The 27,913-nt window shown below is 49.8% G+C and overlaps 11 protein-coding genes across 11 annotated transcripts; 5 read left to right on the top strand and 6 right to left on the bottom strand.

Annotated features, from left to right (window-relative positions):
* Window positions 1-53: 53 nt before the first annotated feature.
* FSUBG_660 (mRNA export mlo3) lies at window positions 54-1,774 on the bottom strand (the record flags this gene model as incomplete). The annotated part of the gene is made up of 5 exons (XM_036684816.1): window positions 54-345; window positions 397-470; window positions 519-683; window positions 1,466-1,495; window positions 1,550-1,774. The coding sequence occupies 5 exons, from the start codon at window positions 1,772-1,774 to the stop codon at window positions 54-56; spliced, it is 786 nt and encodes a 261-aa protein (XP_036543677.1).
* Window positions 1,775-2,679: 905 nt separating this feature from the next.
* Window positions 2,680-2,980, bottom strand: FSUBG_659 (oligosaccaryltransferase; the record flags this gene model as incomplete). The annotated part of the gene is made up of 2 exons (XM_036684804.1): window positions 2,680-2,825; window positions 2,863-2,980. 2 exons carry the CDS (start codon window positions 2,978-2,980, stop codon window positions 2,680-2,682), a joined length of 264 nt encoding a protein of 87 aa, XP_036543676.1.
* Window positions 2,981-3,828: 848 nt separating this feature from the next.
* On the top strand, window positions 3,829-4,957 carry FSUBG_658 (translation machinery-associated 46; the record flags this gene model as incomplete). Its single annotated transcript, XM_036684793.1, has 2 exons — window positions 3,829-4,454; window positions 4,507-4,957. 2 exons carry the CDS (start codon window positions 3,829-3,831, stop codon window positions 4,955-4,957), a joined length of 1,077 nt encoding a protein of 358 aa, XP_036543675.1.
* A 1,848-nt stretch (window positions 4,958-6,805) lies between these two features.
* FSUBG_657 (mitochondrial carrier) lies at window positions 6,806-8,112 on the top strand (the record flags this gene model as incomplete). The annotated part of the gene is made up of 4 exons (XM_036684782.1): window positions 6,806-7,175; window positions 7,236-7,640; window positions 7,692-7,844; window positions 7,895-8,112. 4 exons carry the CDS (start codon window positions 6,806-6,808, stop codon window positions 8,110-8,112), a joined length of 1,146 nt encoding a protein of 381 aa, XP_036543674.1.
* A 1,732-nt stretch (window positions 8,113-9,844) lies between these two features.
* FSUBG_656 (uncharacterized protein) lies at window positions 9,845-11,701 on the bottom strand (the record flags this gene model as incomplete). Its single annotated transcript, XM_036684771.1, has 1 exon — window positions 9,845-11,701. One exon carries the CDS (start codon window positions 11,699-11,701, stop codon window positions 9,845-9,847), a length of 1,857 nt encoding a protein of 618 aa, XP_036543673.1.
* A 626-nt stretch (window positions 11,702-12,327) lies between these two features.
* On the bottom strand, window positions 12,328-14,742 carry FSUBG_655 (5-methyltetrahydropteroyltriglutamate-homocysteine methyltransferase; the record flags this gene model as incomplete). The annotated part of the gene is made up of 3 exons (XM_036684760.1): window positions 12,328-14,397; window positions 14,457-14,614; window positions 14,670-14,742. 3 exons carry the CDS (start codon window positions 14,740-14,742, stop codon window positions 12,328-12,330), a joined length of 2,301 nt encoding a protein of 766 aa, XP_036543672.1.
* A 1,800-nt stretch (window positions 14,743-16,542) lies between these two features.
* Window positions 16,543-19,644, top strand: FSUBG_654 (uncharacterized protein; the record flags this gene model as incomplete). Its single annotated transcript, XM_036684749.1, has 3 exons — window positions 16,543-17,950; window positions 18,002-19,141; window positions 19,199-19,644. 3 exons carry the CDS (start codon window positions 16,543-16,545, stop codon window positions 19,642-19,644), a joined length of 2,994 nt encoding a protein of 997 aa, XP_036543671.1.
* A 444-nt stretch (window positions 19,645-20,088) lies between these two features.
* FSUBG_653 (polyamine transporter 3) lies at window positions 20,089-22,014 on the bottom strand (the record flags this gene model as incomplete). The annotated part of the gene is made up of 4 exons (XM_036684738.1): window positions 20,089-21,129; window positions 21,194-21,607; window positions 21,663-21,865; window positions 21,966-22,014. 4 exons carry the CDS (start codon window positions 22,012-22,014, stop codon window positions 20,089-20,091), a joined length of 1,707 nt encoding a protein of 568 aa, XP_036543670.1.
* Window positions 22,015-22,917: 903 nt separating this feature from the next.
* FSUBG_652 (prefoldin subunit 4) lies at window positions 22,918-23,521 on the bottom strand (the record flags this gene model as incomplete). The annotated part of the gene is made up of 4 exons (XM_036684727.1): window positions 22,918-23,110; window positions 23,168-23,235; window positions 23,313-23,441; window positions 23,495-23,521. 4 exons carry the CDS (start codon window positions 23,519-23,521, stop codon window positions 22,918-22,920), a joined length of 417 nt encoding a protein of 138 aa, XP_036543669.1.
* Window positions 23,522-23,864: 343 nt separating this feature from the next.
* FSUBG_651 (histone-like transcription factor (CBF NF-Y) and archaeal histone domain protein) lies at window positions 23,865-24,264 on the top strand (the record flags this gene model as incomplete). Its single annotated transcript, XM_036684716.1, has 4 exons — window positions 23,865-23,960; window positions 24,015-24,046; window positions 24,104-24,185; window positions 24,238-24,264. 4 exons carry the CDS (start codon window positions 23,865-23,867, stop codon window positions 24,262-24,264), a joined length of 237 nt encoding a protein of 78 aa, XP_036543668.1.
* Window positions 24,265-25,164: 900 nt separating this feature from the next.
* FSUBG_650 (uncharacterized protein) lies at window positions 25,165-26,661 on the top strand (the record flags this gene model as incomplete). Its single annotated transcript, XM_036684705.1, has 5 exons — window positions 25,165-25,322; window positions 25,383-25,410; window positions 25,476-25,980; window positions 26,040-26,416; window positions 26,467-26,661. 5 exons carry the CDS (start codon window positions 25,165-25,167, stop codon window positions 26,659-26,661), a joined length of 1,263 nt encoding a protein of 420 aa, XP_036543667.1.
* Between the last annotated feature and the right edge of the window lie 1,252 nt (window positions 26,662-27,913).

The following is a 27,913-nucleotide window of genomic DNA, read 5'->3' as shown; positions in this document are numbered from 1 at the left end:
CTCATGCCACTGTCATGGCGCTTTTGACGAATTTACTAGCATCATAGTTAGTATCAGCTGCACAGACCAAGACCAACATTACATACAGCAATCTCATCCATATCAGCATCACCGGTAGCAGCTGGTGCGGGCGCAGGCGCAGCAGCAGTGTTGCTGGCTTCAGGGGCGGCCGAGGCGTCAAAGTAGTCAGCCATCTCCGAGTCGAGTTCTTCCTGGGTCTTCTTCGCGGGACGGCTATTGCGACCACGGCGCTTCTTGGCGGCAGCTCCCTTGGCAGCGGTCCCCTTGGCAGCACCGGCGTTGTGCTTGTCAGCAGCAGCGGATTTAGGTTGAGCCTTAGGTTGACTGTGTCGAGGGTCAGTGGTTGTCTGGAACGGGGGAATGTATATAACATACGTGGTGCGCTCAGCAAGCGTCTTGACGGTAGGAATGACCTTGTCAGCCTGGGCAGCCCCGACAACGATCTCGATCTGTCCAAATTAGTTTCTGATACAACCCTAGGTGCCAATGTAGCTCACCTTGATAGGTCGGTTGTCGACAAGAAGGCCGTTCAATTTCTGGAAGGCCTTGCTAGCGCCATCCGACTTGTGAAAGGTCACGTTTGCGATACCGCGGCTTTGAGAGTTAGGGCCGTAGGAGAGCTCGACTCGCTTGATGGGACCAACGGATTGGATAAAGTACTCCTATCGGGGGAAAATAGCGTTAGTCTTCCGAAGTGTAGTTGAACAAAAATCGTCATTCCGTCATCGAGCCTCGGTCGTTCCAGTTCCGGGAGAGTATCACGTCGCCAGGGTTTGGAAATCATGTTGGTTGACAGCCAGCAAGCAGAGCAGTGAAACAAAGACAGAGCCCTCGGTCCGCCCAGCAAGGTTTTGAGATCAGTTTAAGCGCACCAGGCCACACCCACATGGCTCTCATTCGTACAGTAACCCACAACTTGGATCCAGCCCAAGTTTACTACAAGTGTAGTGTTCGAGAATATGCTCAAAAATAGACAAGCAACCCGCTGTTAACCCCCGAATGGAGATTCGTTCAAGCCGACACAACTTTGTCTCAAGATCTGCGAGGGATAGCTGCTGTATATGCTCACTGCTTGCTCGCCAAAGTAGATGCGTGATTTCACAAGGTTTGATCCGCAGGAATTCGCTGGCCTTTGGCTGGTAAAATACGCATATCATTATGACAAGCCTCTACCCCGAAAAGTCGGCGCTACGTAGGCGAGGAACGCTGACCAGGCGATTCCTACAGTATCATTGCGCGACAAGGGTCATCTCGACTTCTGACACAGTACCATATTCCAGGTTTTACCGAGTCAAAGAAGGAGAATGGGCGTCCGATAGCTCCAGGCTTAGGCCGAGCCAACAAACTGGTCGGAGTACGCGACGTCGAAGGCAAAAATGAGAGCGGCGAAGGAGAAAAGGTCGAACAAAGTCCGAGGGCTTCAAGGGCCGCAACGGAAACATACCTTAATCTGCTGCTCCGAGACGTCCTTAGGCTATTGAAATATTAGTATACGGATATAATTGAAAAACCAGTGCTTGCGACTTACCAGATTGCTCACAATGATCTTGCTATCACTGTTGGTAGGAGTAGCCTTGGCTGGGGCAGGCTTTGCGCCCGCACCGCGTGCGGGCCTGGTGCTCTTCTGGATACCACCAACGGGTGCAGCCGCGGTAGGGCGTCCGGCACCACGGCGCTGGTTGGGTCGGCGGCGAGCACTACGGCGCTGGGCCTGGGTGATATCGTCGAGAGCTTGGTCGAGCTTGCCGGACATGATGAAATGTGTTTGTGAAGTTGGCAAGAGTAGGTCAAAGGCAGGCTGAGAAGGATAGGCCCGTGAGAAGAAAGTTGTATCTGCTGTTCCAGCTGATGCAGTTGGTCAAATCAGCAGAAGATATCGAATGACACGTGCGATTTGGTGTCAAAGACGCGATTAAGTAATGGTGAAGACTAGAGCTCGATGACGGCGCAAGTCGCGAATGTGGAATGGGGTTTGAAAAGGTGGTAATAAGGCTTGAGATGAAACAAAAGGCGCGCGAGAGTTATTAAGGCGACCGAGTAAGAAGAAATTGCTTGGGCTGGGTTGAGAAGTGGGCGTGTGTCGGTTGAAGTTGGGAGTTGAGTGAAGTTGGGTGAAGGTTGAAAGGAAGAGGGAGGCAAGGGATGGAGGGAGACAAAGGCACAGAAAAACACGGGGTGGGCGCTGCTTCCTGCTCCTTCTGTTGCCCTCTACTGCCTAATCAGCTCAATGCGCGCGGGTCTAAATGTGGCGCTATACCAAAGCTAGTCTCTTTTAGTAGCAATAAGCCTCGCACCGCCACACTCTAAACATCTGGCACCAATTACAATGTGAATAGGAACATGTATCAAATGGGACAGTTTGCACAGACAAGACAGAGTTTCATCACAAATACAAACGAGCGCAATTCCAAGGAGGGAAGCAAATGACCACCAAAGATGTGTCGTTTGTTATTTGCTTAGCAGAATCTGCCTAAGGATGCGTGCATAGCTCATGCTAGGCAAATATGATCTGTGATAGGCTGGCGTTGACGTGTACCATCGAATCCCCTATCCCAGTTGCTTTCACTTCAAGTCGACTGAGACAATTTTTGGAAGAGATTCCCAGTATTGCATTGCAGATAGCTGAAAACCTCCCAGCAAATGATCATATATTCCCCCCTAGTCTAGTTGTATCGAGCCCACACTCTGCTTTCCGAATAGGCGGAATCGATCGTCCAAAGAGTTCTCCTTAACGCCGAGCAGTCTTTGCTGCAAACTGGATATTCCCTTCTCGTAAAAAATTACAAGGCGCAGTAACCGTGATACTGTGCAATTACAGTGACTTTGACACTCCCTCCTTACCGGCTTCAATCGGATCTTTCGCAGCGTTGACTTCGAGGAAGTGGTAGAGAACAATGAGAATCATTGCTGAAGTGCCGAAAAAAATTGCGAGTCGGTAGAGATCGTTGTCTGAGATCATATTTGCGGTGATCAAGGTGATGAGCGGGAAGCAGCGTAGTCCTTGGGGAGCTAGATGATTCTCGATCAGTACATTGGTCTGCGCGCAAGCGTTCCAGCGTTGATAGGACAAACCGGGTATTAATTCTGGAAGGGAGTTGTTTAGGTAGAAGCCAGAATTGAGTCAGTGCTCTCAGTGATCTGTGACAGTGCAGTGGGATGGACGCGAGGCTGTAAGTTATCTGTAGATGTTGGATATGGAGCTTCAACTGGCCAGATGGAGCTCTAGAGTGTCCGCGTTGCACAGACAGGTACCGTGAGGTACGTATTCTTGCTGGGGTTCTTAGCGCGGCCCGCAGTTGAAAGATTTCCCGACTCACTAACTATCCCCACTGAGCAACTGAGTGCGTTTCTAGATGAGAATACCTTTTTATTTCATTTTGTACGCAATTCTGTTTTCGTATCCCGGACAAGAGCTACCTTGTTCCTATCGCAATCAAGATGAAGAGAAATTAAACTCTTTTACTTTCTACCGATTAACGTAACCGACAATATTTTGCCTGGAATATAGACATCATTAATCACTTATACCCGTTGAGCCACTTGCCCTTGATGAAAAGTCTTGGGCAGACACGTGACTAGCGGTGACTTCATCCTCCACACCAAGGCAGCCCAGCCCACCAACTATCAGTAATCTTCGACATTCGTCTTTTTTTTCAACCTAGATTTGGTGGCTTAGCCTCTCTCCATTCCCAACACGAAACCGTGGGCGTATACCTCGACAGGAACCCTCAACGGACCTCACGATCGTCCGAATCCCATCGAATATCTTTTTGATACCCACGATTACCCCGCCATCAACTGCCCATCATGCCCCCCAAGAAGGGTAAGGAGCCTGTGGCCAAGAAGGCCACAAAGACGGTCGAGGACCGAACTTTTGGTATGAAAAATAAGAAGGGAGGTGCTGCTCAGAGGGAAATTTCGCGCATGCAGGCGAACCTCAAGAACAGTGGCTCAGCCGAGGAGAAGAAAAAACAGGCCGAGAGGGAGGCTCGTGAGCGTGAGAAAAAGGCGGCCGAAGAAGCCAAGAGAGATCTGGAGGCTATGATGAACAAACCAGCACAAGTCCAGAAGGTGCCTTTTGGTGTTGATCCCAAGACAGTTGTGTGTATCTTTTACAAGAAAGGCAACTGTGAGAAGGGCAAGAAGTGCAAGTTTTCACACGACCTTTCTGTTGAGCGTAAGACAGAAAAGAAGAACCTGTACAACGATTCAAGAGGAGAGGAAGAGGAGAACAAGAAGGCCGAAACTTCAGCAGATTGGGACGAAGACAAACTGCGAAGTGTCGTTTTGTCCAAGAAGGGCAACCAGCAAACCACAACCGACAAAGTGTGCAAATACTTTATCGAGGCCATTGAGGATGGCAAGTATGGTTGGTTCTGGATTTGCCCTAACGGAGGAGATAAGTGCAAGTATAAGCACGCGCTGCCACCTGGGTATGACCCGTTTCATCAAAATATCTTGGCAATTACACTAACATCAACTTAGATTCGTCCTGAAGACCAAAGAGCAAAGAGCAGCAGAAAAGGCGCTTTTGGACAAATCACCACTCAAGACTCTCACACTCGAGGACTTCTTGGAGTCTGAGCGACACAAACTGACCGGTACTCTCACACCAGTCACTCCAGAGACATTCGCGAAGTGGAAGAAGGATCGCCTCGACAAGAAGGCAGCCGAGGAGCAAGCCCGCAAGGCCAAGGAGAACACTGGTCGTGCTCTGTTCGAGAGTGGCAAGTGGAGAGATGAGGACGACTCCGACTCCGATGATGACGATGACGATGTCTGGAACCTGCAGAAGCTTCGTGAAGAGACAGAGGCTGTCCGTTCGAAGAAGGAAGAGGAGCGTCTGCTGGCAAGCTATGATACTCCTAATAATGGCACCACGGGCCAGGCAACCCCAGCAGAGGATGCTCCAGCTGAGACAGCAACCGGATCTTGAGCCAACAGAGACACAGGCGTGTGGCATATGTAGTCTAGAAGACCTTGGATCTGGGATTCGTCAAGCTCTCCTAGTTGGAGCTCGCCGGAGAACAGACCATCCAGAGGCAAGCCGAGCCCTGCTGCAGACCTCACATCAGTGACCCCACGAGTGAGAGACGTGTGCAGGTCTACCATGGCGATCTCGTCATCTTGCTGAACCTCATGAGAGGAAGGATGACGTCTGTCCTCCGAGTAGAATAAATTACAGTACCAGTATCTCAGCGTGCGAGCTGTCAAGATGACAACCAACACTTGCATAAACTGAAAACCACAACTGCATTCGGGCAGGAGGTTGCTTGCTCCATGTGTCAGATGTATGCATCGCCATACATGGTTTACTCACGATCAGTTTGGTTGCAGTGGTTGGGTTTATCCTGCCGAGTCAACTACTCTTTAAGGCATGATGCATGATAGCCAAAAGTCTCAACGGTTGAATGCATCGAGAGGCGTCGATCTTGGGAGTTTTGAGGTCCTAGTGGTGGTGATCCTTTGTGAAGCACAGAATGGAGCGGCCAAAGAGAGTTCCTTTCGTGCTGAGGTTAACGCGGTTGTCCAACCCCAAATCACTCTATGATTGCGGGGTGAGGATTTGTAGTGGTCGTTATTGGACGAACGCTAAGTAAGGTAAGGTACTTAGCTAACAAGCTAACTTACCCGGACATTGAAGTCCGCTTGATGACATGGGCTAGATGGGATATCAGGTCATAATTTGGACGTTGATGCTTTAGCTGTGTTATTGCATCCGCGGAAATGGGCCGACGGACGTTATCTCGGCTGAAGAGTCAATAACTGGAATATTCGAGCATTGGTGTTGACAAGGATTCAAATCGAAGCGCTGGTGAAAGAAAGTCGTTGTCGTAGTACATATAAAGTCAACTCGAGTATTTCCCCAAAAACATGTGATGAACGGCCCCCGGCCGGCAGATGATGCACCCGCTGAGATATAGTCGCAGGGAATGGGAGGGATCAATTACAGGCACGGAAGCTCTAAACGATCTTCGAAGAGGTGTCATCGAGAGGGAGCCGGGAATCAATAAAGAGGTTGGATTGTGTCTTTGGCGTTTGCTCGGTCAAACCCCGCGACCTTGAAACTTGGATGGGCTGTTTCTTCCCCTCTGAGGGGCTGTTGGGTTTGGTTTGGAAGTTTGACACCGAAGAAAAGTAGCAAGTCCGGGAGGCAGGCATGACCCGTTCCTCCCCCGCCAGTGCCTGCCGTCCCCCATTACCACTTCCTTCCCGTCAAGATCTACCTTGCCTTTCCTACCAATTAACTCGCACCATAAGGTAAGGTCAGTTCCTGCTGCCCATACCAGGTACCTAGATCAATCTCCACCTTTGGCCTCAGACCTTAATCCTCCAACTCTCCTCTTCTTATCTTTTCCCATTTAATTGATCTTCTGTGTAAAGGAACTGCAATCATCAGCATCGTCGCTTCCGTTGTCGTCGCCGTCCTCTGCCGAGGGCACCCGGACGCCCGAGCCCGTGCAGAGACATAAGTCAAGAGCCGCTCACCACCGATATCCCGACGCCGCTCCGCCCCCGACCTCCGATCTGGGTCCTCCAAACCCACCCGATCATCTTTTTCCATTCAAACGTCTCTGTACCCGTACTCGACTCTCCGGTGCCTCACGTCTGAATGGACCCTACGGCTGCTCTCGATAGGCCGTGTTTCGACCGCGCCTCCAAGTAAAGCTATACCTCGACTATATCTATACTCTACCTCTTGGGCAGCGCACGCCCGTGTCCTCTCGTCGGTGCTCCGGTTTGAGGTCCAATCGCTCTCTATCCCGGAAAACGGGAGGAAGCAATGACCACTGGAGCTAAACTGGCCCACCAAGATGTCACAGGCCATCAATCGCAATTGTCGTCACCATCTCCAGCAACAACTTCTGCCATCAGCATGCCTCTCGGCGCTGGAGGGCGACGCGATGGCGAGACCTCAGCTTTGACTGCAACGGGTGCGGCCGTCTCTGCAGTACCAAAAAATAGCCCTTCCAACCGTTTTGTTAAACGTTACCGAACCGAAATCGCAGCCAGCTCTTCCAGCGTATTCTCTACCCTCGCCGCTTTCCCACTTGACAGCGTCAAGACGCGCATGCAGACATACCACTATAATGGATTCCTCGACTGTGTTCGCAAAACATATCATGCTGAGAAGCTTGGCGGCTTCTTTCGAGGTATGTTGCAGCCAATTGACAGGGTGTAGTCGGTCGCAATTGACTAATCCGACACTGCAGGCGTCACAGCACCGATGGCAAGCATAACGCTTGTCCGCACCGTCTCCTTTTCGATCTACCAACGTGCCAAATACTCTTATTCCGCTTGGGTTAAGCGGAACTTCGGCTTTGATATCATTGGCCATGTTAATCGTCCTGGCACATATCCGAATCTCTACTCGGTCGCATGCTTTGGCGCTGCTGGTGCGACCGCTGGCTCTTGTATAACCTTTCTCGCCTGTCCTTTCGAGCTCACCAAGCTCAGTGCGCAGGTCTCTGTACTGCTCGCTGAACGCGGTTCGACCAACAAAGGTAGTCACGCTGTGGCAGCTAGCTACCAAAATAAGGGCACCTTGCGGACAATGGCGAACATCATAAAACACCGGGGTGTTTTTGGTCTGTATACTGGCCTGAAGCTTCATCTCCGTGAGTGGCCATTTGAATGATGTGGTTTCTGCACTAGCTAACAATTTGTAGTTCGTGACACATTAGGCACTTCTATCTATTTTATGGTGTATGAAAGCGGGAAACAAATTGGAAACACATTGGCTGGCGATCATCCCAACAGTAACAAAGTGGCTGTTGTTACCGCTGGTGGCATGTGTGGTTTAGTATCGTGGGCAATGATCTGTAAGTTGAGCTGCACCTCATTGTGAATTCCCTTTACTCACAATTGGCAGACCCGATCGACTCAGCCAAGAGCATCTACCAGAGAAACTCATTACTCTATTCCAAGGGGGAAAAGGTCGAACCAGCGCCAAAGATTGAGTTCTTCAAGCGTCACATGTACCGTGGCCTTGGAGTTTCTATGAGCCGGTCATGCGTTGTGAACGCCATATTTTTCTCGTCATTTGAGTTTGTCAAGAAGCACATTAATCAAATGGACGACGAGAATTAACTTGAACAGAATCTACCCAACTGCGTGTTGGTGGAATAAGCAGGAATATAAGGTGGCCAAGTGACTATTGGGAAAGGTATCTGTCGATTTTGGGTGGTTGGTAACCGGGAACCAAATGCAGAAGCATGCATGCATTACGAATGGGCGTTATTGGGAATTAGTGATTTATCTCCAGCTATCACACCTGGGTAAGTAGTTAGTTGTTCAGGGGTGGGTGGTGACATGAATACCTCGAAACAGAAGACTCAAGTCTGAAATGGACAGAAGATAACGGGAACACCAGATTGGTTGTCCTCATGACTAAGAAATTTACTCATTTTATATCACTGCTGCCACGTTCTGCTGAGCATCTGACATTCAGTCCACTGGCCAGATACTATGGACCTTATATAGAGCACATATGAAAGCCTCGTAGTCTCAAAATCTATATGGACTTGGCTTGAACCAAGAATGTACATCACGGTACTTCACAGGATCATCATGAGAAAAGAGTAAGTCGTGAGAGGAAGCGTGTTTACCGAATCTGGTTCATCAGATTGTTGTCATTGAGTGATAAAGTAACCTCTATAGGTCACTTTCTATAGGTGGACAATAACCATTCCCTTTCCTTTCTTCACAGCCGAACCGTATCTGCATTGATACCTCCGAAAGTCATCGCATGCGACTTCTCACTTCTTCTGTTCTCCCTGTCCCTCGCCCTACTTGTTGGCCGTCTCATTGGCGTTCTTGTCTGCTGCAGCCTGGGCTCGATTGTCAAACCCAGTGTCCTTGCCATTCTTGGCCTTTTTGATGAATATTAGCATTCCCATGTATGCTCTGGAAGGACTGAATTATATGCTGGGTATAGGGAAGAAGACTTACTTCGTTGGACTGGATACGAGCCGCAGCATCCTTGGTCATGGGGTTGGTTTTCTCGACGCCAGACATGATGATTGTTGGATTGAGTAGAGGGCTTTGTTAAGTTTTGTGTATATGTTGTAGAGTGTAGAGTAGTTGTGAGTAGAGTGTATGTGAAGTTGTTGCTGTTGATGAGAAAGAAAGATATCCAGAGATGGGAGAGTCTGGGGGTATTTATACTTTTCCAGGAACCTTCTTTCTCTCTCTTTTTGATGAGTATTCTTGGCTTGATCTTCGTGTTTGTTAGTTCTCGCTTCTGATCACTTGTTCTGGTCGTGATGCTATCACTCGTTTGTTCTAATGGCCGTTTGATCAGGCATACACCAAGCAATAGCCGTCAAACAAAAGATGTTATGCTGGACCAACAATTTGGTCGCTGGATAGAGACAAAAGGCTGATGTTTGATACCAATTCATCAGTCTCAAGGCACTGGAGGCAAGTGACAGAAGAGCTCTGTTTGAGCTCAGGGACTGAAGGCAGAATTATCCTCACTGATGACAGAAGCAACGCAATTGAATGTATACATCGTTGGTTTATGTTGGCTCCAAGGTAACAATAAACGTGCTTTCGATATGTATATTCTTTTGAAGCAGAAGCAAGTAGTCTATCATCATGATTCTAGCTACTATTACCCTGATGTCCATAATATGATTACCAGAACGCCATGCTTAATCAAGGCGGGCATCTTCGCCCACCGCCTATGACTTCACCTCCCTGAGCAACGGATATCAAAAGTAAGCCAAGGTCGTTCATAGACCAGATACAAGTCATGCAACGCCAAAAAGTCAATCGACAAGCCGTCATCCTCGCTGAGTCCCAAAAAAGTCAACAGTCCTTACTCCTTACGCAAACACTTCAGCAAAGGCGCAATCCTCGACTTTTTGCTCAATCCAACTCGATACACGGGCTTGTTGATGATTGCTGACAGTCCCTTGGAGGGTGTTGAGCTTCTGCTTGTGATTGCTGGTTTCTCTAGCTTTTCCACTTTCTCTTCTGTTGCAGCATCTGAAGCTTTCGACGCCGTGTCATCGTCCAAGCTGGACACAGACTTGGTACGTAGGTTTGGATCGGATTCCTTCAATATAGAACTTTCTCGACTCTTGCTCTTCAGCAAGGGTTCCACCTCGCTTCCATCTGCTAGCTCATCTTTGCTTTCGGACTCATCGAGGTCTATCTTGGCCTTTTTCTCTGGCCGCACAGCATCTTCAGATAGCGAGGCGTCGTTTGTAGATGCTGAAGGTTCAATCTTCGGAATCTCCTCCTTTGTGTCTGTTTGATCTGACTTTTTTGGTCTCCCACGCTTCTTCTTGGGTTTCGCAACCGGCATGACAACCTCTGGTCGAGGCGAAGGTGCCTCTGTCATTTTTGTGGGCTCTTCGATGACCTTCTTCTTTGGCCGACCCCTTGATTTCTTTGTCTTTGTTACCTTTTCAGGCTCATAATTATCAAACGCATCTTCTTGCATGGCTGGAAGCTCCGGTTGTTCTGGTTGTTGTCCATCCGTCGTCTCATCATTTACAGGCTTGGGTGAGTCACCATTCCCTATTTGCTCTAGTTGTCTTGTTGCTTTTTGTTTGGGAGGCGAATCGATGGCGGAGATGACGTCAGGAGATGAATCCCACCTGTTTCCTGTGGCTTGTCCGATTGCTGCTCTGTTTGGATCCATCACACTTGAAGGTGGAGGAGGAGCGGTACTCATAAGATAATGAGCATGGCTTCTGGGAGTGTTGATGTTTGTTGCATCTCCGCTTGACGCAAGATTGATTTCGAACTGACGGATTGGAGGGAGTTGGTGATTCTGGCTGCCACTAGAAGGCAATTGCACACTCTCATACTCCAGCTTTTGGGCGTCAGTAAGCGGCTTTGTGGTGATGAAGAAAGAATCGTCTTGGTTGACTGGTAATGTTGGCGGGAGCATGCTGGGTGTTGGCGCTGGCTGGGATTCATGGTATTCTCCTTCGTTTTCATGGCTGAAAGGGATAGCAACCAAGTCGACATCGTTGGAACCTTGAAAAGAAGGTTCTGGGTGACTGACTTTTCTACGCTTCTTGCCTGAGGGTGAACCATCTAATCGCTCAGACTTTGAGCTTGGGGTTTCCCCTGGTTTGTCCGACCCTTGCGTGTGATGAGAGCCAGAGGCGGAATCAGACTGAGCCTTCGAATTCTTCACTTTAAGTTTTATCTTAGGCCTCACAGGACGCTCATCAGGTGAACTTGGCACATCCCACAAATCGTTCATAATAGCCAGGGGTGCCTTTCTTCTGCCTGGTGTCGAGGCCTGGGTCCATTCATCTGGGTCGTGTCCGTTGGCCTGGCCTCTTTTTGTTGCTTGACCTCTTGCAGATGGTACTGAAGAGGGTTCAATAAGTCCCGTTACCGTTCTTTTGAAAGGTGCTGGTGTTGTCATCTCAGAGCTTGAGACTGAATGTTGATCCTGATCATGTGATCTGGCCATCGGTTCTGGAACGTATCCACGGGCTGCATCATTCTGCTCATTGTAAATATTCTGAAAGAATGACGGGTTTGTTGATGTCGTCGCACGGCTTACACCTCCAGAAGAATCATTGGCAGCTTCAGTCTGAGCTTCAATCTCGGCTGGTCCAAATGAGAGTGGTGCCTGTATATTTGGGGGCGGAGAAAAGCTGCCTTCCTCGTCTTCGTCGTCAGAATCAAGTATTACAATCGGAAGCATCCTGATAAGTAGTGACGCATCGCGTCAGATGTCACGTGTGAAGTATGATTCCTCAATGTTGAAGAACGTCAAGCATAAACTGACATCGTCGCTTCAAGAACAAGGATAACAAAGAAGCGCGTTGTGACGTGGGGCTCGATAGCTCATCCACGCGTGGGCACGTGATGAAATTCAATCTCACCTCGTCAGACCAAAACACCATGACGTGCACCTAGGTATTCCAATATCGGGGTAATCATATACAATACCTATTTACACAAACACTCATTCGTTTGTATCATATCACAATCAGTCACCGCAATTATAAAGAAGGAACAAAAGTTTCATCATCGTCATCATGAAAAATAGGTCAATTTGTTGATTTTAGACCCTCATCTGCTCCCAATCGGGAGGGTATATGCAAATGTTGAATGCTCGCCAAACCAGCCGTACCCAGATCCTAATCCACAGGTTAACTTTTAGGATTTTACCACAAACATATCTGGACCCTTTTTTAGGCCAGTCCCAAACGCCGATGTTGAAATCGTAGCTGTTTTGAAGAACAGCCTCCACAAAAATGCTATTAACACAATCCTCATACGCCTTCATCACCGTCATCAACCTCTTATACAATTATGGGTTGGCATTTATTTGGCGTACTTGGCACGGAAGTACTTGGCGGCGTTAACCATGTTGGCAAGCGCCTCCTTGGTCTCCTTCCACTGACGGGTCTTGAGACCACAGTCAGGGTCGATCCAGAGCTGCTCGGGCTTAAGGAACTGAAGCATCTCCTCGATGCGGTCCTTGATCTCCTGCTCGCTGGGGACACGGGGAGAGTGGATGTCGTAGACACCAGGTCCGATGTGGCGGGGGTACTCAGAGTCGACAAAGACTCGGAGAAGCTTGGCATCAGACTTGCTGTTCTCAATGGACAGAACGTCGGCATCGAGGGCAGCGATGGCGTGGAAGAAGTCCTGGAACTCAGAGTAACAGAAGTGAGAGTGGATCTGAGTGGCGTCCTCAACACCGGCGGTGGAGAGGCGGAAAGCCTGGACGGCCCACTTGAGGTAGGCATCACGCTCCTCACCGGAGCGGAGGGGAAGACCCTCACGGAGAGCGGGCTCGTCGACCTGGATGACGTCGATGCCGGCCTTCTCAAGGTCGACGACCTCGTCACGGAGGGCAAGGGCAAGCTGCTCAGCCTGGACGGACTGGTGGACGTCGTCACGGGGGAAAGACCATCGAAGGCAGGTGACGGGACCAGTAAGCATACCCTTCATGGGCTTCTTGGAGACCGAGACGGCGTACTTGGACTCCTTGACGGTCATGGGCTGAGGTCGAGAGATGTCACCGACAATGATGGGAGGTCGGACGCATCGAGAACCATAAGACTGAACCCAGGCGTGTGTGGTGAAAGCATAACCCTGGAATCGCTCACCGAAGAACTGAACCATGTCGTTACGCTCAGGCTCACCGTGGACGAAGACATCGAGGTCAAGCTCCTCCTGGATCTTGATGTTCTCCTCAATCTCCTTCTCAATGAAGCGGTCGTACTCCTCAGTGGTGATCTCACCCTTGGTCAACTTGTTTCGCTGAACTCGAATCTCCTTGGTCTGGGGGAAAGATCCGATAGTGGTAGTGGGGAAGAGGGGAAGGTTCAGCTTCTTCTGCTGCTGGCTGATACGGGTGGTGAACTCGCTCTTGCGCTCGTAGTCCTTCTCGGTGACCTTGGACTGGCGCTCCTTGACTTGGGGATCGTTGGTTCGAGGAGAGTCGGCACGAGCCTTAATGGACTTGGCATTAGCCTCAAGCTGCTCTCGGACGGAGGCAGGACCCTCAGTGACGGCCTTGGCAATGAGAGCGATCTCAGAAGCCTTCTCAGTAGCGAAAGAGAACCAGTCGGCAATCTCGGGGTCAAGCTTCTTCTCGCTGGCAAGAGTGTGAGGGGTGTGGAGGAGAGAGCTGGAGGTAGCAGCAATGACACGGTCCTTGCCGAGCTTCTGGATAGCGGTCTCAACGGTCTCGATAGCACGCTTCAGGTTGGTCTTCCAGATGTTGCGGCCGTCGACGACACCAGCAGAGAGGATGGTGTTGGAGCCGAGAGCACCGAGAACCTTCTCGAGCTGCTCAGGGTTGCGGACAAGGTCGATGTGGACACCATAGACGTCCTTGGGGAGGAGGTCAAGGTTGTGGACGATATCACCGAAGTAGGTGGTGAAGACAATCTTGGGGATCTTGTCACCAAGGCTGGCGAACTTCTCATAGGCGGGCTTGAAGGCATCCTTGGTCTTCTGGGGAAGGTCGAAGACGAGGACAGGCTCGTCAATCTGGACAGTCTCGGCACCAGCCTCCTTCAGCTGGGTGAGGATCTGCTCATAGACGGGGAGGAGCTTCTCAAGAAGGTCGATGGGCTCGACAGACTGGCCACGATCGGCCTTGCCAAGGTGGAGGAAAGAAACGGGGCCAACGAGGACGGGGCGGGTGTTGATGCCAGCCTCCTTGGCCTCCTTGAACTCAGCAACAGCCTTGGGGCTGTCAGTGAGCTTGAAGGTCTGGTTGTCCTGGAGGGTAGGCTTGACGTAGTGGTAGTTGGAGTCGAACCACTTGACCATCTCCAGAGAAGGAACATCGACACCCCCCTTCTGGTGACCACGGCCCATGGCGAAGTACTGGTCAATGGTGTCAAGGCCATCCTTGGTGTATCGCTCGGGAACAGCCTAGAGGATGTGGGTCAGCAAATGTTGTTCTATGACTTAAAGGTGAGGGAGATACATACACCGAAGTCCTGGATCTGGTGGAGGACCTGGTCGTAGAGGGCGAAGTCGTTGCTGGGGATGATATCGACACCGGCATCCTGCTGGATCTTCCAGTGAGCAAGACGGAGGCGCTTGGCCTCAGCGAGGAGGTCGGACTGAGAGATCTTTCCACCCCAGTCTAAAATTTGGTTAGTCGATGATGACACGAGTCAGAAATTTTGCGGGAGACCGACAAGCTTCTGTGGCCTTCTTCAGGTCACGGTTAACACCCATGCGGGGGAAACCGAGGATAGCGGACTGAACCATCTTTGCGGTTGATTCAACTGCTTCTGATTCTTGATTTGGGTATAACTGTTGTTGTCAAGTTAGTCTTTTATTTTGAGATTTTGCTTGAGAGCACGGTGCAGGCGGGGGTTGCAGCGGGGAGAGGGGCGGAGGAAATCGAACAAGGCCGGACGGGACTTGACTGGATGGAGGGGAGCTGGCGGGGAGTTGAGAAAGGCGGAAGTGTTAAGAGCTTCACGTACAAAATGGTTAAGAGCCCTTGTCTGTGCCAAATTGGATCAATTAAGAGATCCTTTTCGAGATAGAGCAAAGGGAAAGAGGGAGATGAAGAAGAGGAAAGGAAAAAGGAAGAGAAGAAAAGTTGGGAGTCGAGAGTAGAAGAACGTTTTGAGCTTGCTCAGACGAAAAATCAGAGGGGACCAACCAAGCCAGGCCGAAAGCGGGGGAGGGGTAAAAAAGTGGTCGAGGAAAGCTACGCCGCTGATTTGATTGGCGCCGGGGCACTCAAGATATCTTACCATTCGTCTACCCACTTCACCGATAAGTGAAGGAGTAGCTTGCCTGCCACTGACGGCCACTCTAGCCACTGCCACTGCTACCTACAGTACGGGACTGTACAACTCAGGCGTGAGCCTCTAAAAACATCCACGTCGAATCTCACGTATTCGTACTTAGCGTACGAGGTGGTTGGTTAATCGGGGGAGGCGGTTGCCGGAGTGGATTTTCAGGGCCCTTTCCACGGCTCACGGGTTGTCGGTGGGCGCTAATGGAGGGGCAGTTTGCAGCAGCTCTGCAGCTTGTGGCAGGGGTATTCACCGTTCTCGCAGGGCACAATGGGGCTAGTACGCCTCAATGAATCTTTGCTCGGCTCCCGAATTGCGTGCTTGCACGTCAATCACCTCATCAACCAATTTTCTCTTCTCTCAGGAGCTATAATGGAGCAAAGGAAGCAGGAAGAAGTGCTGAGGCCAATTTCTACCTCGCCGCAGATCGGCCTTTGGCGTGGTCCTGCAACCCACTTTGTTGAGAAGATCGACCATTCGTAGCCTCCAACAAGAGGACGTGTCCTAATTTTTCGTTCAACGATGTCGGTGTCTAGCTTATCCTCCTACTCATGGTTTGCAACGGCCTATCGTACTGGAGACCGACCACGTGCTTTGGCGTTGTGATGTTGTAGGATTGCGCTTACACCGGAAATTTTCGGAGTTTAGGGGATTTGGACTACGTATGACAAGCCAAGATGCATTAAGGAGAGTGCCGAAAACTTTGTACATTTTTGAGAAGATGTATTCACCAGAAAACTGGTCAATTGCTCGATGACAAACCTTGTTCTACTGTCTACTTACGCGACTTATAAAGGGAAAAATAATAATAAGGTGCAGCTCTAGGTTAGGTGTGTTGTTTCTCATCAAGAGAGATTTGATGCTCAAACGACACCAATCAGTATGTACCCAACAATGTCGATTGGAAAAGTGAAAACAGCATGACGAAAGACCAGGTCGTCTCCTTCCCCAAAAGGTGGCAGCATGGATAGGTGACTTTGACTCTCCAGAATGGCCTCGTGATGACTGAATTGCACCTTCCAATGAGCAAGCTGTAGGACGGCGGGGAGGAAAGAACAGATGTGGAAGTTGTGATGGCCTCAGGGGAACCAAGACTACCAGGCTTCTACTCGGACTGCCCAGGTAGAGGTATTCCTGTTTCATCAACACTCTCCATTTTGGACGACCCTCATACTTCTTTCTTTTGGTGACCGACTCTTCACTACCTTACTTTTTGGTCGTTTTTGGAAGAACACCCCTATCCTCCAAAGCCTCACTAATGCCTTCCTTCAACCCCTCAAAACTCCTTTGTTGTTGCAAGATCCCAAAACGCCGTCAGAAGAATTCGGAATATACAGCAAACGATGTAGCTCTCCAGCCAATTCCTGTTATCGCCCCCCCAACTGAGGAAGAACACCAAGAACCAAGTGAGAAGAATCGACAGTCCATCATAGGTTTGCCAAACACGGCTTGGGCAATACCAGTACGGAATAGTTCTTTCGAGAGCGGCTCTGTCATACGACAGCATGTGGATGACGACGATTCTGATTCAGATCAAGATCGAGCACAACCAACAAAAAAGTCTAGCACTGCGTTTGATACTGTACGCAACAAGCTCATTCGCACCATCTCACATAGCAACAACGGATGCCACCCATCCCATGCTTCGGTTGGGAACAGCGAAGAGGAGGTTGCGCGCAGAGCCGAATTGAAGCGCATCATGCACCAAAGGATTCAGGATGAACTCAAGTCCGATGAATCGGATGATCAGATTGAGAGTAAACCCACGAACAGTATCCGGTGTATGGCTTCAGTCGTTGATGTGACCTTGCCTAATTCTGGACCCCGAGATGCTATTGAATTCGGCGTTAGCAAATCTTCTTCTCGCAATGGACATTCTACTCAACTCGACTCGGATCAGGTCGATCAGGACACGCACCAAGACAGTCGAGTTTCTCAACGAGCTGAAAATAAACCACAAAAAACATTTTCACAGACATCAGAGTCAATTAACGGCGCTGATGATTGGAGACAAGATGACGTGCATCCAAGACTCTCCCCTTCTTACCCCAAAAGGCACGTTTCAGCGAGCGAAGACGGCGACTTCACACATTCTCAGAAATCTTTCCAGCTGTCAAACGGCGCTGGGCGTCTCGACCGTATTCTGGGACCAGACAGCAGCTTCAACAGCCGTCATGCTTCTTCAGGAGATGGGCATTCTGCTCTTGGCGTATGGCTCATAGCCCAGGGCCTCCGCTCAAGAGACAACTCAACTCTTTTCCTTGACGAAGAAGATGAACTGGAACCAACTGAAGACACCAAACTAACTGATTACAATACTTCGTCACCGAGACGGGCGGAGGGGGACCAAGTCCAAGAGGCTCGAGAGACACCAGCAAATGGAAAACCTAATATGCCCGATGAACCAGCCAGTATTAACATACCCAACACGGTGGAAACCTACTCTCAGTCCAACTCCAAGACAAAAAATGATCGCTACGAAATACCAAGCTTATCTGGAGAGTTACCATGGGGCCCTACTGTAACAGCCCTTCTCAATTCATTTACCGACCACACGTCTTCAAGTGACCCATCAAAGTCACAGCCTAGTCCAATGCGATCCCAGCAGAATCTTTATAAACTTGACCCCAAGGACCTGGATAGCATGGAGTTATCTCCATTCAAATGTAAGTGATTTCCAACTACCACTTTTCAAAGACGACTAATATGGTGAAAAGGGCGAAGCCATACTTCTTCCCAAGACCAGGAAAAGGGAAATGACCAGAACTCCAAGAGTTTGAATATCGACGTGCCACGGATAAAATCCCAGTCTTATGGAAACATTCACGACGTTGAATTTCCACTGAACGCTCCACAAGACACGACCTCCATGGCTCAATCAGAATCTGCCAGCTTCCTGCAACGTGAGGCTGAGCTCGGGTCCATTAGGCGACGTTTCAGTGAAGCATTAGCACTGAAAAAAACGGAGAAAAGAGTGGTTACCCGTTTCCGTGAGGAGTTTTCCGAATCTTCGCTGCCACCAACTGTTCATAAATCCTTCAGAAGTAAGATCCAGCTGGCAATTCCGAGCCACCTGAGGGCGAAATCTGATGGCATTGAACTTCGACACAAAGGAGGCTCTTCTGGGTCACCCAAAGGGCAAAATCGCCTGCTCATCCCCTTGGAAAGATTAGGAGGGCACGAAAGAGAAGCGAGTGACAGGTCAAAAGGTCGTTCGAACTTGAGCATTCGACCTCACATGAGCCGGCTGCCAACAGAGGAGTATCAGAAGCCAGGATTAGAGCACCGAGAGAGCGCAACAGACCTGTGGCAACGGGCCATCAGACTTGAAGCTGAGAGAAGACACAGCGGCAGTATCCATTTAAGCACAGCAAAGCCGAGCCAGAGAAGTCAGTCCTCCAGCAGATCACTGAATGAACCTGGAGCAGCTAGAAACAGCTCCAGAAGTATCTCGGATACAGGACGAGAGGTCTCTCAACTAACTCCCACAACGGATGAGCTGTCCTCTCCAGGGAACTCAAAGTGGCTGATTGAGCGCTGGGTTGCCACAATGCGACCTAAGATAGGGGAATCGGTAGGAGACATGAGGTTAACACGACTCACAGAGCCTCCAAAGTCTTGGTCAAGATTCCCGTCCCACAATCGAGAGGAAAGGAACAAGAACGCGACAGATAGAGACCGGGTGCATCCAAGAGATTTTGCAGTCAAGCACATGACATCTGAAGGTCAGATTAGATGGGCCACAGATGCGCCCCATGATGAGGCAAAGCAGCGTGCACGTACTCTGCCACGGTCTTTTTCTACCAAATTTGGTGAGCTGGTGAAGTCAAAGATGGGACGGATTATCCCATCCAAAGGTATTAGACATCGTGTCAGTCAAGATCATTTCAGAAGACATGCTGCCTTAGGTTCAGCTTGTATGGAATATCCCGAAATGGGGATTCGCCCTTCCGAATCTGGATATACCGAGCTTCAAGCTTTGGGGAGAGAGATCAGCAATATGAAGGGGGAGCCTCACCTACATGTCCCAGGCAGGGAGCTGTCGAAGCCGCAGTCTTCCAGGAGCTTGGGTGATAGAGTAGTTGCTTTAATGCACGAAGCGATTGGTCAACGACATTCGAAACATGACGACGTTGCCGAAGCGGCTGAGGACCCAACAGTCCCGCTTACACCAAGCGTGGTCAGAGAGAGCATTGCTGCAACAGATGTATTTGTCACACCAAGGAGTCGATTTTCGAATGATACCATAGACGGAGAAACAAGGGCGGGCACAGAAGCCGAATCTGGTAGGGTGAAAGACCAGAAGACACAGCTAACGGTACTCGAGAGTATCAAGGGCGCTCCCCTGGGCAACTCCTGAACCAGTATAAGAGACATAGAGCCCCACACTAAACCTTGAACGCCCGAAGAGGGCTCGACTTAACCGCAACAGTCTGTTTAAAAGAAACTCAATTTATCACCATGGCTATGTTGGCCGGCAAGCACACTTGTGAAAATGCTAGACATCCTATGAAGGAGAGGACATGACAAGCACCATGTACTTGTGGACAAAGGTCGAACTGTGGAATCTTATTCATTCTGTCTCTTTAGCCTGCTGTAAGTAACAAGCCTTACAGATGCTGTCTCTAATACCAGAGTGTTGTTATTCTGCTCCCTTGTCAATAGATCAGGTATCTTTAGTCAATGCTAAACGTCTGTGTGACTTCACAAGCCCTTCCGTGTACCCTGTTATGCTGAAATCCGATCAAACGCGGGTAGAATGATGACCAGAGGTTGCACCAGCAAGAAGGAGGCTGTGCCGTAATTAAACGACTTCCTTCTCCTTCTCCTTCTCCTTCTCTTCACTCCTGAGCTCATAACGCTCCTTTCTAGCTCTCGCCTCATCCTCTTTCCGCTGCATTTCCTCCTTTCGCTCGCGTAGCGCAATACAGAACTTTGAGCGAGATCGTATACTAGGACCCTTCCAGATGAAAATAAACGGAATGAAACACATGAGGGCACTGAGGCCACCGAGAAGTGAACATGCACCATTGATGTGGAGTTGACGGAACATGGGTTTTGTGGCAAGTGGTAGCACAACAGCAAAGAGAGAGCGAGTTGTAGAGGCCGCAGCATTCGCAGAGGCAGCAAAGATCTCATATGCATCTGTGATGTAGTTGAGTATGGCCATGAAGATTAGCATGAAACCCATCCCAAACAAGACACCAGCAAGCATAGGGGCAGCGAAGGGAATCTCTGCACGGGCAGACCAACCAAGCCAAAAGAGAGAGACGACGAAGAGGGGGCCACCGAGACAGGCTAGAGGTAGACGACGATACTCTTCGCGTTGGACCCAGAGGGCATTACGCTCTGTAGCACGAGCAAGTGTGTTATCCCATGTCCAGAAGATTGGGAGGGTCAGAGCTGCACCACCAAATATTGGAAGATATGCGAGGCCAGTAACGCCAGGTGAAAGGCCATAGACGTCTTGGAAGATGATTGGGAATGCCTGGAAAGACATGTAGAATATGGAGTAGACAAGGGAGAGATAGGCGCAAGAGGTTGTCACAATGGGCTCAGATATGATCATGCGAAGAGGGCGAGTCAGAACCACAGTGAGAAGTTGTCTGAGGTCTGTTGTCTCGAGGTCTCGAGGGGCAATGGAACGAGACGAAGGATCTTGTTTGCGCAGTTTTCGAGCGCGGCGTGAGAGGAGAATCGGGCCGTATGTCTCGGGGAGAAAGATAATGAGAACGAGTGTAGAGCCTGCGATGATGAGAGCAATCCAGAAGACCCAGCGCCAACCAATATTAGGGCCAGCGAAGCCAGATAGGATAGGGGAGAGGATGGGACCACCGGTAGTACACTATTGCCAGGTCAGCTTATACCATGTATGTAGGAGGTTTTGAAGATCATTAGTATATACTCACCACCATGAAAATGGCAAAGGCTCTGCCTCTGGTCCGCGGGTCATTATACACATCTGCCAGGATACCAGCCACGATAGCAATAGGTGAACTAGCAAACGCTCCACAGAAGAAGCGGAAGATTAACAAAGCAGGCCAAGTCGGGGCCAAAGCACAAGCCATAGTGAAGATGGTGAAGAGACAAAAGGTGACCAGACTCAGGTCTCTTCGTCCATAATGTTCGCTGAGAGGACCCCAAACAACTGGACCTAACACATAGCCAATGAGGTAAACAGAAATGGGCAAGACACTCTGTTCTTCCGAAGTGATGCCAAAGTCTTTGGTGATATCAGGAATGGCCATGCTTGGGAGGGCAGAGCCCATGGTAGAGTTGATGACGAGAACGGATGTACATAGTAGAACTATTTGCTTTTTTGTCTGTTACAGCCATTCATTATTATGAGAAGAAACAAAACCACGATGAAGGACATACATCTGACCAATTTACTGGGTTCTCAGGATCGTCGACTTCCCAAGTGACGAGCACTTCGTTTGTGCGGCTCCGAGTCCGCGAACGGATGTTGTGAAGGGCGCCGAGACCTCGGTCTGCCGCCTCTTCTTCATACCGAGATTGAGCCTCGATTTCGTCGAGATGATGTATATGATCTGAGAATGAGCTACTTCTCCTCCGTCCACCTAATAAATTGTGAGTTCGAGCTCACTCCAGAATACAAACAATAATTCAGTCCGAGAAAGAAGAAGAAGAAGAAGAAGAAGAGTATTAGTAACGACTTACGGTATGGTGACGGTTCCCGTGTTGTCTCACTGGATTCACTCGCAGCCATGGTTTCTTGGCGTCTGGAGGCACTGAAGCTATTCACAAGAGAAAACAATCAATTGGAAGAGTAAAACAGGAATAGCAGCTATAGTTATGTGATGTTGCAAAGAAAAGAATGACCAATACGCACAAGCACACGAAGTGGATAGGTTCTACATGCACTCTTCTCCCCCATGACTTCAAAAATGGCCGATCCGGGTGTTGCATATCCATGGGCTAAGTGGCTACGCCCTCCCTCTCCCTGATCATATTTGGGGTGTTACTCAGGCTACTGTAAGGCGTAATCCAATGCATGGGGGGAGGCATCTGTGTGGCAATTCCCCATGACTACCACAACAGGAGATCCGGAGCCGGGCCTCAAATATGGGGCACTCATGGATAAAAGGTGGGCTTCGCGGCGCCGATGATGGAGGCGGCGGGTGTGAGGGCTTGAGTATAGTACCTATCTGCGGGAGTCTCTTCCGCAGGTGAGGGGAACCTTTGTTATCATTCCCCAGAGCAGTTCCCAGGGAACCGAACCGCAGCTCAATTCTCGATAGTCTGAAAAGTTGGTCCCGCATTAGCTTCAATCAACTCATTGAGCGAGCGAATCGGTGTTGTTTGGTCATCAAAGTTGGGGTTGCTCGAAGTGGTTCTTGGTGACGGATAAACCGGGAATAGCAACCGGACACAAGACCAAGGAGCTGAGCTCTTCCATACCAAGTTGCTGACCCGGCTCTCGATACCGGAGTGCGTGACCGGCGGCCCCCAATGGGATTACAAATAAGGTTGCCCACAAACGTTGTGATGTGCAGAAGAATTGCTGCATTCACGAGAGACTGGATAAGAATTCTTCCGGCTGAAATCGGTGTGGCTTTTTCTGGTCTCTTCTCTTTGGAGGGGGTATCAGGCTTCGATTTTCTTTGTTTGTTCAAGTTTCTAGGTTGATCTGCTTTCCGAATCTGGCATATAGCTCGACCTTGAGCTTGGTCATCTCCTCGCGGATAGATGATAGCTTCTCCTCCAAAGATGTTGACTCTTCCTCGAGCTTCTCTGTTGCCTGCTCCAGCATCTCCTGAGCCTGCTCTACCGAGACATGGAAAAAGGCATCGCCAATCTTGTATCTGTGTCCAAGTCAGTCTATTTGTGTTTTCGCTTTAAGGGGTATTTCGCTTTCGTACTGGATCTTTTCGTCCTCATCGGCGAGTTCAAGTTCGGTAGACAAATCGTCAAGCTCTTCCTTTTCCTTCTATACAGCAATATTGAATCAGTCGGTGTTCGGCGAGGCTTTAGAGACACCCCAATGCTCGTATTTCGTAGACGTACGGTTTTTGTGCTCAGTTCCTCCTCCAGCAGGATTTCTCGCTGGTGTAGGCGACTGAATCTGTTGATCTTGTCCTGGTCCTCACGTCGAACCTCAACTTCGTCGGCTGCCTCCTCGTCCGCCTTTGAAAGCTAGAGAACTGTCAGACATAATAAGATCATACTTTTGATCATTGAAAGCTCACCATACGACGTTGTACTAATGAAGCCATGGTGGGAGACTGAAGATGCTGTCGTTATTGTACAGATCTCTAGCTTGTGAGCCTTGCGCTCAACCAACCCAAATCCAAAGGTGGGTTACAGTGCGTGTGCTTGGCCGTTGTGATTCACTAGCACTGTACACCCCTCCCTGAGACAGAGCCAGGGGCTACTTCAATTTGAGGGTGTGAACTGCCCGCCCACGAAGCTCAAGGCAAGGTACGTACCTACTGTAGACTTCTCGGGCGCTGCCGATTGGCTTATTCCCGAAGCAGATCAGTGAGGTCAGAGTAGCAACGGTAGAACGCGTATTGTCAACACTGCAACTAACAAAACAACAACCATTTCTCATCAACCATGGCACTCGGAAAGAAACCATACCCCAAGGCTACGGTCAAGAAGATCATCAAGGCTCATTCAAACCACAATTTGAAGAAGAACGCCGATGTTACTGTGCGTTTAGACGTTCTCATGGCCGCAATTGATGCTAATGTTTACTTGTCTTAGATCTTCCTCGACTACGTCCTATTCATGGAAACGTACGAATCCGACGAGTCCTTCTATACCACGACGGCCTAAACTAACTAAGTTAAAAGTCTTGTCAAAGAAGCGGCGATCCATTCGAAACAGTCGGGCGAACGAGGTCTCTCTGCGAGGAGCGTCAAGAAGGTGACGAGAGTATGTCTTGTGAAGCATCTTCTCTTCGCATCTGCTGATCCATGCTGTCTAGGATACATTGACCAAATTCAAGGGTTGAGCCAAACGAAGAACTGCGACAAACAACAAACCCCACCGAACCTACAACAGCGTTGCGATCCTCAAGAGCCGTGCCACCTTTGAGAGCCAGCCATAAAGGCATAGATGAATGGACGCGACATCCGACATAATGCAACAGTATCACATACACGGCAGCCATTAAAGAGTTCGGAATTGAGGCACTGTATGATTACCCCTGACGGGTTCCGCGACTGGGCAGAGGGCATCGCGAGGTCGAAAGACTATAGCGCTTGCGCACGAGACCACCCACCTAACCTCATCTCAGCTGCCGGAATGCGACGATTGGGTGGGGCTTTTCTTGTCATGACGATGATGCAGACCAACGAGAGAACACTCCGTCTCTATCCGTACAAACAACCAACCAACATAGATTAGGACAAACAATGGATGAGTCTTGATAAAGAAAATACTGCACCCAGCCTAAAATTCATTATGATGTGAAACCATTTTAGACCAAAACTGTAGGTATAAAGCAATTGACATGACAGCCCCGTATTCTCGGCCAGAAACAATGCCAGTGTCAATGCAGGGGGTTGCCTGGGCACGCTGAGGTTAGGTAGTGTTAGTTACTGGCACTGGCGGGCACAGACAGGCAAAGCTTCGTTGTACCACAACCCAACTCGGACTTCTCCTGCTCCTGCTCCAGTTCACCTCAGCTACCTCGCCTTATTACTCTTCTCCACCAACTGCCTCCCCCAAAAATCAACTCTTCTCCTCCAAACCATTCTACGCGCATCTCTAGCATTTAGCATTTTCAATTTCTCAAACACTCAACGAACCATCTCCTCTGTAAGCCTGTCGCACACATCGCTGACAGTGCCGTAACGTCTCCGCGCAAACTCTCTACCACCAAATCACACGATCTCGTCATCCTACCGCGATGGCCGCTCAAGCTGTTCAGCCTTCCAAGTCCGCGAAGAAGAAGGCCGCCAAGGCCCTCGAGCGAACCGAATCTCCTGCGCCCAGCGTTGCCTCTGCCACTGCCGATAAGAACAGCGATGACAGCTTCGAGAGCCCATACATCAAGGAGATCCAGAAGTACGTTTCTGAAGCTTGAGTTTCATATGCACAGACGGCAGATTGCTAACGGTCACAAAGGAACATCCGAAATGTCAACAAGAAGATCGTACGTGCCTTTTTGCCTTGTTGCAGCCCAACTGTCGATCATCCTCATACTGACTTTACCGTTAGACCAACGCTTCCAAGACCGACTCCCTCCTGAGCCAGAACCCTGGCAAGTCCCTTGATGAATTGGTCGAGTCTCGAATCATCAACAACGACCAGAAGACCCAGATCCTCAAGAAGCCCGCTCTGCAGGCCCAGCTAGCGCAATACGAGGAACAGCTTGTGCAATACCAAAAGGTTGACGAGCAGTACCGCACACGTGCCGCCAGTGACAAGGCAGAATGGGAGAAGAACTTGGAGAAAGCCAAGGCCGATGCTGTTGCAGAGGCCAAGGCTGAGTCTACCAAGTCTCTCCACGACAACCTCCTCGTCCTCTCACAATTCTTGCGACTTGCTGCCTATCGCCGCGAGGAAGCCCAAGACCCCGACTCCGATGAGAGCCAAGCTATCGAGGGTGTACTTCTTGCTATCTACTCTGGTGACGAGAATGCTGTGCAGTCTATGCTCAAGCTTGTCAACGGCTCTGAGGATCAGATTTACAGCGTGCCTGGCGAGCAGCTACAGACCTCTTGTGAGTATCCTAAAGCAGCTCAGCTTGGGACTTGTCTTTTCTAACAATACGGTACTTAGTCTCCAAGGTCAAGGCCCTCGCTCAAGAGTACAAGACTCAATTTGACGAGCCCCAGCCTGCCGAGGGTGAGGTCGAGCATGTTAAGGATGTCGCTACCGATCCTACTATTGCGCACGCTGCCGCTACTGAGATTGAGGCTGGCGACACCGCCGCTCCCGCTGTCACTGAGCCCTCTTCCACCTCCAACGGCTTGGCCAACGCCAGTGTTGCTGATGACGCTGCTAACGCCGTCGCCGAAAGCCATTGGGACACGAGCAACGATCTGTCCGCTTCACAGGAGTGGGTCGATGTGAAGCCTGCCGAGGCTGTTGAGGCTGATGCTGCTGCTCCTACTCGCGTCGCCAACACCCACTCCTGGGCTGATGACCACCCTGAGGTAAGCTGATTATTCATTCGATGATATACAATCAGATGCTAACAACTCAGACCACTGCCCCTGCTGATCCCAACGACGGATTCCACCAGGTGCAGCGAAAGGGTCCCCGTAACGAAGGTGGCAACCACCGAGGTCGCGGACGAGGCGAGCACCGTGGCCGAGGTGGATTCCGGGGTGATGGTCGTGGCCGCGGCCGCGGCCGTGGTGGTGGTGGTCGCGGCGGACGACGCGGCGATGAGGCCTAAGCACCTCGAAACATGGCATGCGGTAAAAACACAAACTTACGAATCTCCTTTTATCCCCCGGGGGCAAATGTACACCATGAGATGACGGCGTTTACAAGTCAAGATTTCTATCTAGGGCGAATAGCCAGGGGACGGACGGTGGACTTGAGGACTTTGCATTTTGGGGTTTTGATGATTTTGGGACTCGGTTATACATCTGGCCACGGTGTCGGTTGGAGTTCTCTACACCTTTGTAACAAAATAGGCCTTCCGGGGATTAGGCAGTAGGTAAATAATGTGAATGGATACCCGCCAAATGTGTTTGAGGTCTGATACATGACTCAAAGTAGTGTGAATATGGCGAACTGAGCCATTGAGTTATAGTATGCTTCAAATACTACCATGAGGATCGGTACTACATGCTATGTCAAGAGTATTGTCTCATTACATGATGCTAGACATGTTATGCTGCATCATGACGAGGCTGAGGGTGGAAGCTACAGCTCGAAAGTGTGCCGTCATAGGGTTGACAGGGGTCTTGGAGAATGTGGGGAGCTCAAAGTGTCATGTTATTGGTAGATAAATTGACCACACTGTTCACTGAAGAGGAAGAGAAGTTAGCAAAGGCCACGTGCGTTCAATCTCATGATAAGGCCATAATAAGACTCCACTGACTCTCCGTACTGGGGCAGGTAGACCTGATACTATGTGAGATCAAACACCAAGAAACATGTCTTGTTTGCAAAGTAGGTACCTTAGTTCGAAACAGTTCTTATGTCTCGTATATCATGTCTGTCTATATTACACGATTGAACTCTTATCCCCAAATCGTACTATACAATTTTTAAATCGAGTCAGTATGATCATGAAATTACCCTAGATATTACCTATATTACCTCCACACCGTCATAAGTTATAGCCTAATTACCAAACATCATGAACTTCTGAGACCAAATAGGCCACTTGTCACTATTCGGTCGGTAGAACTCGATGCTAGAGCGAGGCATTGACTCGGATGTTCCACTGTAAATTCTTATCGCTCCAATAATTTCGAGTTTTCGGTCTTATCTGTCTCTCAGCCTTGCATGGGAACTAACGTCACCGCCGCTATAATACCTATTGTTAGCTGTCCTCTTTCCATGAGTGGCTGGACGCTTCCACTAACTTACCTACCTAGCTTCTAACAGCCATCGTGGCTTCTTGCTCCCCCCGTTGGAAGAGGTCTCCATTCTGGCCACATCGTCCAGTCTCCTCTCTCTCTCTCTCTCTCTTC

Source organism: Fusarium subglutinans, assembly GCF_013396075.1.
Source record: "Fusarium subglutinans strain NRRL 66333 chromosome Unknown NRRL66333_c0000003, whole genome shotgun sequence".
Taxonomy (NCBI): Eukaryota; Fungi; Ascomycota; class Sordariomycetes; order Hypocreales; family Nectriaceae; genus Fusarium; species Fusarium subglutinans.
Note: the sequence above shows the minus strand (reverse complement) of the source record. Positions and strands in the feature narration are given on the sequence as shown.